At 49.1% G+C, this 17,613-nt stretch overlaps 1 protein-coding gene across 1 annotated transcript; it reads left to right on the top strand.

Moving 5' to 3' along the window:
• Positions 1–10,106: 10,106 nt before the first annotated feature.
• On the top strand, positions 10,107–11,897 carry UCRPA7_264 (putative peptidyl-prolyl cis-trans isomerase cyp6 protein; the record flags this gene model as incomplete). Its single annotated transcript, XM_007912861.1, has 4 exons — positions 10,107–10,186; positions 10,242–10,455; positions 10,516–11,309; positions 11,873–11,897. 4 exons carry the CDS (start codon positions 10,107–10,109, stop codon positions 11,895–11,897), a joined length of 1,113 nt encoding a protein of 370 aa, XP_007911052.1.
• Positions 11,898–17,613: the final 5,716 nt, after the last annotated feature.

The following is a 17,613-nucleotide window of genomic DNA, read 5'->3' as shown; positions in this document are numbered from 1 at the left end:
CAAACCCAGAAGCTGCGCGATCGCGCAATGTGCAGGAAGTCTTTATTCAGCTTCACAAATATGACTCATGTTTCTAATAACGTATTACGTGGAAAAGAGACCAATCTTAGCGACGTAATTATCAGCCTGTACGGATTGATGCTCGGCAAGATATGAATAATTGTACCTTCCACATTTGGATCTTGACATCGGGTTCGGTAGTTCTTTGAAGCTGCAAAAAGAAATTTCTGGTGTAAAGAGTCTTGCCTGAAAAATTGAAAAAGGTCAAGCACTTGCAATCGACTATTCGTCACGTTCCAAGTTCGAGAACAATTGAATTACTAGATGATTTCAAAATCCTGCTAAGCTATGTAGACTTACTACGTGATTAATCACGCTCAGTTCGATCGATTCTTAGAATGCCGTCCTTCCGGTTTTCACTGTTTGGAGCATACCCAGGTCTGCCATCTTCTCCCACATGTTCCAAAGCATATAATCGCATCCCCTCTTAGCAATGACACTCACCGTGACAGGCATATATTCAATATGGTAGGTGACATTGGACTGATACGTGACCTGTCCAATGGGAATCGTCACTACAAACGTTTGAGGTCAGTAATTATCACGTTACAACAATAGGAGAACAAAATAGACTGCACTGAGAATGTCTGATGAGCATCAACCTTGAGACAAGACCGTGTCTTGAAATCGAGAAAGACAGAAAAAGAACTTGAAATAAGTTGCTCACTATCAACGCAGCCGAAAATAGGACATATAGTAGCACCGCTTACAACGGCGCGAGCCGGAACTGTTGCTAGAAATGCTGCGGCCGTGTTATTGGTGACCAAGTCCTCTTCACGAAAGCTGGGCAATCCTCCAGTTCCAATATCCCATATCATAATACTTTCGGAGCACGACTGCGCGGTGCTGAACAGAATGTTCTGCTCGAACCAGTCAACACCAGCACGTTTAGTGACGATCGCGGCATCATAAGCTGCCTGCGAATACAGTGTCGTGTTCACATTGGCCCAGCTTCGGTGTCCTGAATCAACGGGTGGATAACGGCCATCGTAGAGAGCTGCCCAAGCATCTACCAATGGCTTTCCCACCTCTTTATATTGTGTCCAGCGCGCGATGGTACTGGTAGAGCTGCTCAATTGGCTAATGCTGGGATTTGAGCCGTTGACCAGGGATCCGAAGCTGACTTGTTCCAATGTCATATCAAAAACGCTTGTCAGGTTAGCGAGAAATCCTCGTAGAATTGTCTCAGCAGCAGGGTTAGCAAGAGGTAGATAGTCCGTCAAATACAGGACACGCTTAGGGAATAGTTTGGTGTCCGGCACAACAAGAGGGGTCAAGCCCGTGATAGATGAATCTTGATGTAATTCTGGAGAGTACCAATTCTTTGCGAAGTGAACCCAATCGTGAACATTTCGAGCGAATACTCCCGCTGTGTCAGTCGCAGCACCGAGAGGCAAGACTTGCTCCAGAGTGATCATGCCTTGACTGGGACGATTGGCGTAGGTACCAGAAACAGCCCCTGGTCGTCTCATTGACGACCCAGTGTCCGATCCTATAGCGTAATCTAACCATTCGTAGGCCGCAACGGAACACCCGCCTCCAGAAGAGGATGCAGCGCATGTGAGGAAGCCATCTCCTCTCGGGCTCCACGGGTAGTGCTCATCCTGCCAGTCCCACGGATTTGCTCCACTAGCAAATTGGGCGAGTTTGTACTTTCCAACTAGAATACCTCCCTGGTCTACGATGCGCTGGATCGAAGGAGCTGTGGAATTCGCTATTGAGTTAACCGTAGCCCAAGCCTGACTTCCACCCGAGGTCACCAGCCCTTTCATGTCAAATAAGTCCTTGATGGCAACACGCGCTCCGGCCAGAGGCCTGGGATCGGACCAAGAGTAGATTCGGGAAGGAACAGGGATCAGAGGGAACCAGTTGCGCGTGTAGAAGAGATCGAGAGAGCTGAATGTATCTTCACCGTCGTCATAAGAATAAGTACCGTAGAGAAAATCCCTGTATGAATCCGTATATAGGCGATACACCATATTAAATTTGATAGAGCTTGTACTGATTGTTGCTGCATAAGGTCCAGATGGAATAGGCATTGCACTGGAGGGCACGAGGGTGATCGTAACGTCGGATACTGCTTTTGCCATGGACGCAGCGAATGCCGAATCTAGTAGGACATATCCTGGAGCAAGCGACTCAAGATAAGTGATCGCAGAAGGATCAATAGTGGCTTCAGCGGACCCATCAAAAGCGATGTAAATGCCTTCTAGAAAAGCCTCCGTGAAAACATCATCGCCGGTCGTGTAGCTCGTGATAATGTCTTCTAATAAGCCGCCAGTGACAAGAGTCTCATTGATTGAGACCACTGTGAAAGGTGTTAAATCATCGGCTGCAACAGTGACCTTTTTACAGCCGACCTTCAAGGTAGCTTTTGGATATCGAACATTGGCCAAATATGAGATGTCACCGAGCGTGAAGGAAACATCACCAGTCGGCGTTACGCCACTTTTCACGCATGCCGAGCGTTTGAGAATTGGAGCGGAAAATGTCGATTTCACAAGGCATAGAGACACAGCCAATACTCTTTTCCAAAATGAAGGACCTTGGAATTGACCCATCTTCTAAGAAGCATATAATGACGGGGATGACTGGTGTGGACTGACAGATGAAGCTACTGGCCTACAACTTTGTCTATTTAAAACGCTCAACTCTCAACTGGAAATTGTAGACTTTGTCAATGTCAAGGATACCCAGCCGCTTTTGAATAGCTGTCGCCAACTTGCTTCCGATATCCAGCTCGTGCTTACAGAAGACCATTATCTTTACCAGTGATGCATCGTCTTATCTATGGATATCTTACTAACACCGACAGAATTCTAAATGATAAGGTGCCGCTGCCGGCCAGGCACCACATTCAACAATTCACAGATGATCGGCACTGACCGAACTGATGCCTAATGCAACAAGCGGTGTCGGTGAAGATGAAGAGGTGCCTGAGAGGGGAAGATAACCTATCCCTCTTCAAGGCTCGCCAATGCAAACTAAATCGCAAAACCCTTTGGAAGCACCTCAACCCCGCTTCTATTGATAGCTATGCGTCAATAGTTTCCAGGCCCACGGGTTTCGCAATAGACAAGCACCGAATCTCCGGGGCTACAGCTATAATCATATGACAAGGAGCACCGCTCAGCGCGACACAGCATTAAGACTCGTCAACCATCCTAGAAGACGACACTAAAACCTCTGTATCGCCAATGAGGCTTTGACAATAAGGATGAATGAAGGGTTTGCGAAATTCAATGAACTCGCCGGTGCGAGGGGCGCCGTATTTGTTTTCATCATGACTTACTCGTACTGAACCAAACTCATTCAACGTGTGCTACCATGAAACACGATCCGGAAGCATACAGTTTCTTGGTGCTACGCATGCCCACTTGAATGAGCTTGTAAAGAAGCCGGCCCAATTTACACACACTGAGCCTCAAGATAACGATTGTACAAGAACATTTTATCAATATCTTCGTTTGAGTTTTCGACGATGGCTTAGATCCGAGAACGAGTATCTCTACGTGGCTATAAAACCCGCATGTCTAGCTGTGTCTTTTGAAGTTAAGGGTGAGATGCCTATTGACGTCTTGTTTCTTGAGTCGTCCCAAAAGGGTAAAAAGACCATCTATGTTTTCTCCGTTCGTGCAATTGTCGACGGCATGTCTGTTAGATATTTGACTTGAGATATGCCCTCCAATTCTTAGTATTTTAACTGTGAGTCCCTATACTTGCTACTTTGGTTCCTAAAGCTGAGATGAATATGGGACGAGGACCTTACCCTGTAATCCGGAGACATCTGATGTAGGATGGAAAACTCTTGGTTTGTATAACCTCGGTGTGCTCGTAATTCTCCACCATTGTCCTTTTCAGTGCCCTATGTCAGTATTGTTCCTCCATTTAGAGCGAAAAGACGGGCCAGTGGCGACGTCCAGGTCATAGTGGATAGCTATCAGAGGTGTGCTCTAAACCGATCTTACAAAACCAAAACTGTCCAAATATGCAGAGATCCGCGCAGCATAGTTGAGCCGGACTGATGTCCACGCATACTATATTGTGTCTGAGAGGGTCTCAAGCACGCCAGATAATGAAGCGGGTTGCACTAAATTAGAATCGCTCGAAACCTTAATGGTGGTTTACTGAATCATAACATTCCGAAGTAGTTTGATCTTGTCCGTCACAAACTTCCGTCTAAATCCCGTCGTCTGCTGATGAAACTGAGAATCGTAAGACCTTGTATACTGAATTCAGGAAATGTTTATAATGATCAACAATAAGATGCCTTGGTTTTGCTTGCACAAGTAGAATTCCTAAAAATAGTTCAATTGTGGCGTGTTGTATGCAGAAACCTTTATGCCTGAGACTTCGCGGAATTGGCTTCGCACCATCGCGCTGCTCTGCTACAATGAAATGATTGACAACTACTTCAGCCGACACCACACACATCGGAAAGAGTACATTGCCGGGAATTCGCGATGGCCAACGTGGTCTGGTTCCGTTATCGTATGTTTCGGTATGGCGTGGCAATGCTGCAAGCCACCCGAGTCATTCCTGGAGAATTGCATGTGGGGAGGCCTGGCCTTTCCGAATAACAATGCTTCGTGAATGCGGGGAATTGTAGGGGTTTGACGCAAGCATCTCCCCACGCGGACGGTCCTTGTACTGTAGTATACTGAATGGTCGCTGTCCTACACAACCCAATATGACAATGGCTCACTTAATGATGTATCCCAACAAGCGTGTGTTTGCGACTGTCGAAAAATCGTTACCTAATACTTATCTTCCAGACCTGGGCTTCATAGAACCCACAGGAACTGACATGATCTCTACGAGTCTGCTATTGGGAATGCAGACAGTATGACGACGTGGCTAAGACAAACAAAGGTATGTGCCACCTGACAGACATCCGGACAAATGGTCCTGATACAAACTTCAAATGAACTAACCGAGAACTTATGGGAGGAGAACAATACGTAAAGGTGCTCTGGGTGGTTGCTAGTTGTAAGCTTCTACTAAGGGAGATGTCATAATGCGGGGCTCTCAAGTGCTTTGGCTGTCCTGACATCAGCCGATCCTAGGAACCTGGGGACATGGCGCCTGAGAGTGCTACCAAATTGTCAACTCTAAGAGAAACGTCTTGCATTGAAGATAGGGTGAATTGCAACGATGCTGAAACGTAAAGGATGCTGTAGGACCAAATAGGACCTGCCAAGGTGAACAATTGGGAATGTCACTTCCGATAGAATGTTCGAGACGGTCAAATGGGAAATCAACTTAACGAACGACAAGTTGCAAGGCACGTGTAAGGGTAGGTCGGTTGATGTATTGCGCTACGCAGTAAAGTGACCTCACTGATCGCCAATGGCTAAGTCAAAGATCAGGGTTGCGGAAGGTCACCCGACCGGACCCTGACCTTTGGCGACGGTTGTGGCTGCTTATCGTACTCCCTGATAGAACAATCAGCCCCTCTGGGCGTCTACGCAGTGCTCCGACACTTGGGACGATCTGTTTGATCGTCCTCGGGGCAGCTTCGATTCTGCAGGTACAACACAAAGCACTGTTCCTCGGTGGTTAGGAAGTTAGGTAGGTCAACCTTGGTCACCTATCCTGCCATGAGGTCTGCGTAAGTTGAATGTCGATCATCGTAAGGGTCCCCGATCATTTGCCGATCGAAGCGCGACCCTCCTCATTCTCCCGGAGCTTGATGTCCGTTCCGCAGCATTGGGGGGCTGCACGTGTAGAAGACATGCTCTGGAGGGCATTCTATGATTAGTTAGACGTCGGAATGCCTCACAGTGTGCGGCTGAATGCTGCGCTTGCTGCCGCTGGGGATTTTCGTATAACCACTTTCGAAATACGGTCAATATGGTCATCTAGCCAAGGGCATATTAGAGACCTTGGCTTTCTTCCCGCAACAAGCAAGCTATTATACCTGTACATCCTGATAGGCTCCGTTCCGGAAAGATTTATGGCAATGTGCGTCTACGAATGTCAACAACCGCATGTCGCTTTCGCAAGGATTACAAAATTGTTGGAACGTGTCGCTGTTGTAAGGCAGACTTACTGATCTCTGCCCCAGTGCACATAAGGAAAAGGGATGACAGGTTTTCTCATATATACTCATCACCCCCTGGCAAGAAGGGAGTATCTTGCATTAAGAGGTAGCGAAGAAAGCAAGGAGATGCGGGACAGGTACGTGGAGAGCAGTACATACATGTACGTGCTGATGACGATGCGGTGATCGGCCAGCGCCGTCCCGTCATCATTAGTGATGGTCGAAACGGCACCTCTGGAAAGTCGGCACAGTACTTTGTTCGACCGAGCCACTTTTCGTTCTCCCGAGCAAATTGAAAACTAGGATCATGTAGAGGGAATCGGAGCCATATGTGGCTTTCGACGTCACCCATGAATACCTCCTTCGTCAGTAACGTAATTTGTGTGCACTAGCCTCGAACTAAGCTGCCCCTCTGTCTTTGTGTCTGATAGTCAGGTTAGCAGAAAGGTGCTTTTTGATTGTGATGATGATGCGATGCCCAGGTGACCAGGTTGCCGATGCCATTGTGAGAAAGAAACGAAAATCATTAATTGACACATGCCATGCAAGCCATATTGTTTAGCATGATCATATCTATTATCGTTGTCAAAATCAACTTCCATGTTTAAGTCACACCTGATTTCTGCTCTCTGACTTCTCGACTTTCAATCGACCTCCATAAACAGTCAGTACTTCAGCACACGTATCATATCGCATCACCCACAGGCACAGCTCTTGTCTTGACTGTCCGAGCAACAGATCGCGTGCTGCTGAATACTTTCGCAAGCCAGGCAATTCCCCGTTCGCGGTAAACTGTGCATCTCGCTGGAACGGAACGAGTCATACCCACCCAACAACGGCCGCTGGTTCTCTCATTTTCAGGCCATTGATCCTCTACGCATCGACCAAGCCATCTCGTCTTACGCCAGTCTTACTTCATTGGTAAACATCCCACAACCAGGCAGATCGAGACCTTTCAAGCCCGAAAGTTTATTCTTATCCCTCGCCATTGCCGCCTTAGGGAACTGCCTCACAGGGGATCTGTGTCTTGTCAGCCTCAGCCCGCCGCAGTCTGACTTCGACCTGGCACTCCCAAGAAGGTCCTCAGCCAGCCTTTTAATCAGTTTCCAGCAAACCATCCAATACTTGGCGTTATTGCCAACACGCCAGCGACAAGGGTTCGCCAGGGTCGATGAAAGAAAAGCAGAAGCAGCAAACAAGCGACCGAGAAACTATTATTGAACGCGGCTTGGTCGCAATCTCGTCCATTGAACGCCACGCTTTGTCCAGCTCTGAGTACCTCATACTGCAACATTGACAAGGCTGTCTGTCAGATCTTCAATACACATCAAGTGTCGCCGGCAGGCGCCCGATTCCTGTAATAGGCTCCCGACAGGGTGTCTATTCCGCGAACAGCGTCCTGGCTCCTTATCCACGTGCATGGCTATTGCAGCCAGAATCTGCTGCCGCATCAGTTAGTACCCTGCGCGAAGGCCCAATATTGATCATTCGAATCATATCCCCAATCAAGCAAGCAAGCAAGCAATCAATCAATTTATTGTCTGCCGCCAGACCTTGGGAAGCTGAGACTTACACTGCGTACTTATCACTGGACGGCCGGAACTTGACAGGCGTAATCTGCCACCAATTCCAGCCGACTCAGGGTCACCTTGGAACTCGTCTCGATCTGACGATTTTCTGTTCTCGTCGCCTTCGCTGGCCCACGAGCCTTACCCGACCCAGCGAACCTAACAAGCCAGGAAGAGCTAGGCGAGCTAGGTACCTTATCTAGGCCTTTGCCAGGGTCGGGAACAGTCTTCCACCACCAGGTCCACCCATCACCGCTAAAGAGACAAGGTCTCAGCCCAGCAGGACACTTGCGCCAGTCCGTCGTAGCGCGGACAGGCTAGAGGCTTGGGGCTATCGATCATCTCGTCACAACTCGCGAAATCTCGACATCGCCAGCCAGTCTGCTTTTAACTTCCGGCTTTTAATTAGCTTGTCAGCCCGACTGAAGCCATTGCCTCTCTCTTCACGACAACAAGAATAATACTACTACTAATCCTCTACATTCTGACAACACACAGTCACTACTCCCTCCCTTCAACTTTTCATCGAAGTTGACATCTACACACATACATATATACATACGCGAAATCAAAGAGTCTTTACTCCCTCGCCGGGTTGTGTTGCCGGATCTTCCACTTGATCTGCAAGACGATCGGGTTCCCGATACTACCTACAATTACGCTTCTATCCCACCGCACTTTCAGCAGGACGACCCCCCTTGCGCTTAGCTTCACCAGGCGGTACCGATCTGCGTACATTACCCACCTACAGCTGTGAACTTCACCGCCGTCGCTTAGAAAACATCAGGACCAGACTTCGCTCTTCGTGATCGAACCTGCTGAACAAGTCGACCACATCAGCCCTCGCATCGACTTGACAGCTGCTTCTCGCACCCAACCGCCGGAGAGCTGCCTCGATCGAAGCAAAAAGAGCCCTTCCGATGCGCTCGTCAGCGATTCGACAACGCTCATATACACTCAACATCAGAGTACAACTACCACCACATCAAATAAGGAGAGCATCTCACACAGCGATAACAACTACACCGAAGGCAGACGCAATGGCTGCGATATACCCTCTGCCAACCCTCAGTAGCAGCGTGCCACATCACAACCGAGACATGGTGTTGCAGAAATATCTCCTTTTGCAGGAGCAACATGAGTCGTTATTGGAGCATCTTGACCAGCTCCGTCCCTTGCAGACGGGCAACACCGTCACCACTACAGCGACAACGTCACCTGCAACAACTCCGACGCGGGCCACATTCACACTTCCCAATGCCTTTCACACGACGCCACATCACTTCCGAACATCGCCGACACCACATGCCACTGGCCACCAGAGAAGGGCATCACTTCCTCAATACTCAGCACCGAGGATGCATGCGGACACCGGCATCGATGCTGTGATGGATGGGAATACACGGGCCGAGCTAGCACTTGAGGAAGCGAAGCTGTGTGATGTCAACGAGGGCATCAAAAGGGCTTTGACCGAGCTACTGAATTGCAATCTGGTGCGCGAGGATCGCGCTTTCAGAACCTGGGTCCAGTGCCGGCTCATGGAGACCGAGAAGGAACTACGACACGGCAGGCGGCGAAGAAGTTGCCCAATCGACTAGAACGTGACGGACATACGAGACTGGCTGGGATCCTTTTCCTGAGACGGTTTGCATAGTTTTCGCCTTCCTTCTGTCGAATCCTCTCGCAAAAGTCACGTCAGGTCTGTAACACACTGGTCCGCCTCGACGCGGAGCACGCCACTGGTAATCGAATTGTACCCTTACACACAACTGTATATCTTCGGCGCGGCAGGTCTAGCTGGGCATGGACAAGTACATAATCCGACATTGTTTTGGGTGGGAAAAGTGCCTGATTTAGGGGCAGAACGGCGCTGGCAGGGGCCCGCCCAGGGCGTTTGGGTAGCATGCGAGCGAGCGAGCGGAACAATTATTATGTTTCGTTCATTTGGCGTTTTCTTTCCTGCTTCTTTCAACATTGCATTGTATGCATAACGATACCACCCACGAGGATAGACTTGAATCATGAATTCCATTTAAGAAAGCTTATCTTTGAATTATGTGTGAGAATTGAGTATGCCACAGCTTCAGAATCGTGTCTCTCCAAGTACTCTTTTTGCTGCGTTCCAGTGTGGCTATTGGAAGATCTCGAAAAAGTGAGTCGCGGCCAGCGTTGGTGTGGCGTTGATGTGGCGCATTAGTCCATTTTGCTGCCTAGACGGCTGTGGCTAGGCTGGGCGCGTCGCGATTTGTCGTCAATCACTTTACCTCATGGGTGACCCTTGGTGATGGTCTTTTCTGAGATTCAAACACCCCTAACAACCGACACCATTGTGACACTCACCAGACTGCGTATGGATATCACAGTCACGTGCTTGCGACCCGTTGCGCTGTGTTGGGCTTCTGCTCTCGATTCCGGATTCTTGCGCCGAGGGAGCCATGTCTGTTCTACTTGAGACTACCGCTGGCGACATCGTCGTCGACTTGCTGGTCGACTACGCACCCAAGCTGTGCGAAAAGTAAGTCTTCTCCGTCAAGCTAATTATTGTGAGCTTTCTGACCGGCTAACAACAGCTTCCTTAAACTGTGCAAAATCAAATACTACAACTTCTCGCCAATCCATTCTATCCAGAAATCCTTCTCTTTCCAGACAGGCGATCCCCTCGGGCCGCTGTCGGCCGACTCCGATGGTGGTACTTCAATATGGGGCCTGCTCTCCACCAAACAAACCGACAAGACCTTCCCAGCTCTCTTCCACCCCAAACTCAAGCACCTGGAACGTGGCACGGTGAGTATGGCTACCGCGCCAAATCCCTCGGACCCAGACACCAGGTTGGCGGGGTCACAGTTCATTGTCACGCTGGGGGATAATACAGACTACCTCGACGGCAAGGCAGCCATCTTTGGAAAAGTCGTCGAGGGCTTTGACATTCTGGAGAAGATCAATGACGCCATAGTCGACGACAACGGCTACCCGCTGGTGGACATGCGAATTAAGCACACGGTGGTGCTCGATGACCCCTATCCAGATCCTCCAGAACTGCGCGAGCCGAGCAGCTCTCCCCCGCCAACTAAGGCCCAGTTAGCGACCATTCGCATTGCTGAGGGCGAGGCTGATAATTTAGACAATGAAGGAAACGAAGATGCCGCCGCCGCCGCCGAGAGGACACGTCGCGAACGAGAGGCCCGAGCGCAGGCCTTGACATTGGAGATGATGGGCGATCTGCCCTTTGCTGAAGTGAAGCCACCGGAAAACGTCTTGTTTGTGTGCAAGCTGAACCCGGTGACCGTGGATGCCGATTTGGAGTTGATATTCAGCCGGTTTGGTAAGATCCTCTCCTGCGAGGTGATACGGGATCAGAAGACGGGAGACAGTCTGCAATATGCATTCATCGAGTTTGAAGACAAGACTGCTTGCGAGGCCGCCTACTTCAAGATGCAAGGAGTGCTGATTGACGATCGACGGATACATGTGGATTTCAGCCAAAGTGTGAGCAGACTGAGCGATGTTTGGAGGAATGACACCAATATGAAACGGAAGGAGAAGGCTGGAAGGGGCCGTGGCGGCTGGGGCGGTGTCAAGGATTTGGAGAAGTGGAGAAAGTATAGGGTGCAAGATGATAGAGATGATGTCGAAGATGCGTATGAAATGGTCTATGGAGATGAGGAAATGAAGGGTCACGCAGCACAGGACCGTGATAGAAGGCGAGAAGCACCAAAGCAACGTGAGGGCCCAGATCGGGATGCCGACTCAGATCGACGTCGACACGGTGGTTGGGATAGCCGCAATGATCGAAGCGAGAAATTCGAACGAAATAGTCGTCGAAGTCGAAGCCGAAGTCCTAACAGGAACCGCTACCGAGGCTCGAGACGCTCAGACCGTGAAGAGCACCATCGAGACTACAGGGATTATGAGAGGCCGCGGAGATCGGATAGGGCTTATCACGATACCGACAGAAGATAAATCATCATGGCCACAAGTTACCGTTTTCTTGTCGGTGTATTGTGGAGTTCCCATTCAAGAAAAGCGTACAATCAAGCGAGGTTAACATAGCCTAAGCTGTTTGAGCGTATTGCCGTCGGACATCGTGCTATCTGTTGGCCTGTTGGCATGCGACGGTTCTACGTTCATTCGTATGGTCAATGTTGATGAACCTCGGAAGTTGAGCGCTGAGAATGTTGTCACAACGGCTGCGTCCCCTCAGCAACCGCCATCAAGCTACAAACTAAGCTGTGTATTGGAGATCATTTGACAGGGGCCTAGTCAATCCTTCCCTGTCAGCCAAGTCCTGCTTGACAATTGAAGGCACAACACTTGCTCATGGTGAAGGATTTTGACGATGCACCACCGCCTACTACCTATGGATCTTAACCATCTGTGTCGGCCATTGAGCAGCTTACACAATTAGTTGTCTGCCGCCGATTGATTACGCCCAGCCTGTCTGTCGCCTTGGGTATGAACGTACTGCTTGAGTCTCAATTCTATATCAAAGCTAATCAGTGGGTAGTCATTTGGCATGAGGGCTGAGGCTTCATTCTAAGTAAATATCACGAATTTGCCTGCCAAAGAACAATTGACATGTTGGCATAAAGCTACGACAGGATTGGCTACCTACTGATATCTATAGTAAGAAGCTTAGCGCTCGTTGCCCGTCGCTGTACAGCTCGGTCAGCCCAGCCTAGTCCCCTGCCGAGTTCCCCGTTATATCTTTCATTGCATCGGATAAGATGCGCCTGCAGCCTTACTACAGACCCCCCTTCCATGTTTCTTGCTGGCCGGAGATATTTCTGAAATAAGACATAACAAATACTATTCGATGTCCAAGACACAACCTCGGAATTATCGATAGGCATTGTAAAAGCCCGAATGTCAATAACCATGCACGCGCTAGGTTGACAACGCGCAGTAACTTACCTTACGTGAAGGCTGCTGGCCTCGTGGTCCAGATACCTGCCTTTCCGCCGTTACCTGCAAGGTCCCCGCACCCTTGTTGTATCACTTGGCTCCAATTGTTGGGTTTCCTAGTACTACTCGGGCCGGCCTCAACCTGTGTTCCTACATCCCGTTCAACGTGTTGCTATTGATGGATGGTTGCGTCGCTCGACATCTGGGTGTTGTCCATTTCAGCACTCTGCGGCATTCGACACCCTTGCGTCTCAAACTGCAGACCCACTTTGAAAGGCTTTACCGGCGGCTGTTTCGACCGAAGGACTGTTTATCAAGTTATACGGCACGGTCAGGTGGATGTCATGATGCTGCTCTGACGGCGGACGAAAGAGCCACCAATCAGAGCCCATAGTATCTTATCCGGGCATACCTTGTGCGACCTCACCGGCACCTGAATACTGCCAACGGAAGCCTACGATGTATTCCAGGACGCCATACCCTTATGGTGTTGCTTTGGGAAAGCCGCGCATGACATAAAGTGCCAAGACAAGTGGGAATCATTGGATGATCGCTTCCTAAAGGTGTTTTTCGAGAGTCGATCATGTCAGGGGCTCAGCCGCTATGCAAGCCACATATCAGGGCTGTCTATCAATACATTTCGAAAGGTGACAGCCAACAATTAAGCGGATAGTTCTAAGACCGTCGAGATCATCATTTTCGTTGCAGTGGACATGTCTCGCTATCTAGCCTCCTAAACACGGCGGTGTTACACATAGCTCCAATCGGTTTTGAAGATGAAAGGTCCTCCAGTTCCAATCATTGAAGAATGGGAATGTTACACCAACGGGAAGCTGCATATTCGACCGGGGATAGTTAACGCTGACAGCGGAGCACGGAACAAGCCTGTCGATAGCCGTGAGAAGGAGGGCAACTGTCTTTCTGACACTCCCCGCCGCTGGTTCGTCTAGACTGTCTGTCTTGCCTGTTGTGTACTAACTTGGCTCTGCCACTCTTCGTTTACTCGAAGTGGGGAAATTAACATGAAGAGGGCTTTTTTGACCGAGTTTATTGTCTATATCATGCTGTGACGCCACAGATGAGTATTACCTTTCGATACGAGTTGCTCGATTTTAAAAGGGAAAAAGGATACGTCGGCAAGGATTTCGACATATCTTTGTTAAGCATGTGGAGTTTTCTGAAGGGACGGCACTTTGAACATCTGGTTACTCTTTGACCAAACTACTTAAACGTATGTTGAAAAGTAGAGCAAATTGAGGGACGTGTGTATGTCCCGCATTTGCATTGCCTCCGCATATCATGCTTAGGCTTTTCAGGTAAAGCATCGGCTTTTTGAGCCCATCTATCAACCTTTTGACCGGTCCGAGCCTGTGCCCTCCAAAATACGGCACCGTGCCATGCCCTGAGATGAGGCAAATCACATGCCCTCAAAAGTACTATGTGGAGCGGTAGAGAGTAAAAGGGGCAGAGCGTTGCAATCCCGACACCCTGTGCTTTGAAATCAGTACGGTGTCATATCACTACTGCAAGATATGACGCCCCGTTGCAGTACAGCACGGCCAAAATAGCTGCCACCCTCTCATGTTCAAGACGAATCGGATGCAATAGCCCCCTGCGCCTTCTTGCAAACTACGATCGCTCATTTTTAGAGTATGTAGATTACCCGATGGAATCGAGTCGAGAAAATGATGAGAATAGTGTACGGCTCTCCCATGCATGTCAATGGACCGCTGACCAACTATGGACTTCTGTGGCTGACGACTCACTCCGGGAAAAGCCCTAGCATTCTCAGCTCGTTGATTGCTAGCCCCTACCTAACGACATTTTTGCAATTTGAGAGGGAACCCTCAAACATGTGCTAAAAATACCAGAGACTATCTCTATACAAGTCGCAAACTGCGGTGTCAGAACACGCTGTTACATGGATTGCTACAACGACACAGGTGCCTGTTTCTCGGTCTCACTTGTGGAGCAAGCAAACAGGCTCTTTTCATGAACGTTGAACCATTTCTGGCAATCTGAAAGTGGTAATGCTAACCGCGTGCCTTGTACTACACTAAATAGTGGGGGCGGTTACAAGAGTAGATTGCTCCCCAAGATTGTCAGATGAGCCAGGTCAATCCTCAATTGAGGGCCCGGGTGAGGCACACACTTCTCATATGTCAGAAGTTGCGGCAGCAAGATCATCAAGCAAACAAAAAGGAGCGGTACGAAGCGTATCGTTTGCCCGGCTAGGCAGTCGACATCCGACTTGGCCTACTGAATTCATAGGAACAGAACGATGTACCCTGAAGAATGCTGCTGCCTTGACTGAGCGATCACAGATCAGACCTCCAAACATTCCAGCGAATGTCAACACAATCATGCTCAACTACGTTGACCATAACGCCATCATCCACCCCGTTGTAACCCAAACTCATGGTTCTCGACCCCAGCCTGGTGCCAACTCAGGAGCTGAGCCCCTTCAATTTTTGCCCTGCGTCAACACACTAGAGACTCGTGTCACACCGGTATGCACAGAGAAAAGAATGGTGGGGGAAAAGAGTCAAACATTGCAGTTCATAGGTTGCAGACGAAAACTTGCGTCACAGACCAAAGCTAAGCACGTCCTTCTCTTCTCCGCGTCTTTGCCAAGACAAACTTGTTGAGACTGTTTCTCAGGTGGCTCGGAGCACTGTGGTGCCAATGTTTCACATTGCGTTTGCTTCAGGAGGACGGTAGTGGTTGGTTACGACCTACCTGACCTCATGTTTGCTTCCACCATTTTCACTTCTACGTCTTGACATTCATTGCCCGCCGAGAAGCTGTTTGACTGATGTACTCCTCTCGAACGAACAGGTTCTATGGCTTGAGAGCAGAGGTTGTGCTCTAGAGCTTCGGATGTGCTTCGCAGGAAGGATGTAGTCACGCTTCCTGAGTTATTAGGGTGGTACAGAGAAGACAATGAGCCAGGCGAGGCATGTCAGGTATTGTGATTACTGCTATCACCCAAAACCTTGCACTTTCATCTCTGTGACAAATTTGTTGGAAATGTTGTATCCAATAATCGCCGGACCAAGTAAACTACATTGGCGTATGAATGACCCCATGAATTCACAAATGCAATAGTCAAGCTGGTGTGAGAACGACTTTTAAGTATAATTTCAGAGACAGTCTCAGTCAATACGATACGAGGCGTTTGATCAGTATCCCGGACCGCGCCCCGAGTAGTCGGTCTCGGTAGCCTTGACTTAAGGGGTTGACCTACCAAAATTGATCAGGCCGTCAGCCAGTGAACTCGGATAGAGAGCAACGACAAGGATGTGCCCCAGCGTATGATTAGTTCCAAGCAATTTGTTTGCCGTAACCTCCGCAGCTTACATGAATTATGGGATTAGGGAACTCTAGAACATCACTCGGTGCCATGTGTAGGTCATGCAGCTTGCCGTAGCGCCTTCTGCACAACTCAAGAAATCAGGTCCCTTCAGAGGTACCATGGCACCCCGCCGAAATGACATCTGCGGTGAACTTTCATCCATCCGCACTGGTAGTAAACGGCAGGGTAAATGGGAAAGCTCAACTTGTTCTGTAAAGGATGTCATAGGAAGCCGTATATTTACATGCAAATCGGGCCACAAACATTAGAGGGCAAAACTCAAGCCCTAGGCCTTATGTCACACGGAACTTATGATCTGTTTAAAGACGTTCTGCTAACCTTCTTCCACCCTTGCAACATCTTAGGTGGGACTTGTGGGATCACGGCGCTCTCCTTTTTTGAATGAGGCCAGTCTTCAGCTCTACATCTAAAACACGCAGGTCTGACAAGACAACAACTTGTTAAAGTCCGACGACAATTAGAACAGTCCAAGCTTAGGGGAACCTTGATTTGCCTGGGATACCTGTCAACTTTTTTTCTTCTCTGCGGCGCGAAAGACAATCGGACATAACAGGAGGTGGCGAGTGGCTTTGTAGTGAAGCACAACAACAACTCTCTTACGACACGCAATTTACCGAATTGTTTCGCCTCGATTCAAAATCTTGCTCAGGATCGACTGAAATGGATGATGGTGTCCCAAGCATGCTACTCTGCGACTGACGGCCGACGATATAGCCGCGTATACCCTCCTTACTTCACATATACTGAACGCCGCTTCCAACTCCCCTCTCATGACACTCGAGCCATCACAATGTCAGATTCCCAGATTGATGACTCTACACCTCCAAGAAAGCGAATTGCTGTTGCTGTAAGAACTTCTCCATATTGTCTGGCTACATTCAACCCCTCCACAGCAACAAACTACTTTTGCGATCACATAAATGCTCCGATAACGCTGACTGTTTCTGATACATCAGTGTAGCCGATGCCGCAAGCGCAAGATACGATGTAGTGGGGATCCTGGTCATGGATTACCATGTTCAAACTGCAAGAATGCAGGAGCTGATCCTTGTCTTTTCCTACGGGTATGACACTAAGCGGATTTGACCAAATTCACCATCATAAGCTGATGCAGCAAGTTGCAGGTCTCCTCTACGGAAACGATGTTACGAGATAGCGGGGACTATACCTACAATCTGGACGCAGCGAGAGCTCTCGCGAACCGAGGACCCGTCAATCACATTAACTCCTCGATTTCCAATTACCAAGACTTGCCCAATATGACATCGAACGAAGTGCTGGCATCGTACCGCGGCGGTCAAGCATATCCATACAACGGAAAACCATACTACCCCGTAGCAGGATGGACAGGCCCATACCCTGACGACAACGTGGACTTCAGCTTGAACTGTCAGTCGTATCCCATGCTCAATAATGAGCCAGTACATATGGTGCCATATCAGACGTGGGGAACTCGATCCAAGTCAACTGCTTCTAGCAGTATGTATGTGGACCCTGAATCCCCTTATCCTTACAACAGCACTGCCAATCTAGTGCACCGTCCAGCCACTTCTTCAGACTCAACAAATTTTTCCTTCTCCAGTGTTGCTGCATCTCTACCATCAGCAGGAACGGAGCGCCTTTTGCCTAACCCAGCAAGTACGCGCACAATGACCAGCTCCTCC

Source organism: Phaeoacremonium minimum, assembly GCF_000392275.1.
Source record: "Phaeoacremonium minimum UCRPA7 unplaced genomic scaffold PA7_03_scaffold_20, whole genome shotgun sequence".
NCBI lineage: Eukaryota > Fungi > Ascomycota > Sordariomycetes > Togniniales > Togniniaceae > Phaeoacremonium > Phaeoacremonium minimum.
This window is presented reverse-complemented; position numbering and strand designations above follow the sequence as displayed.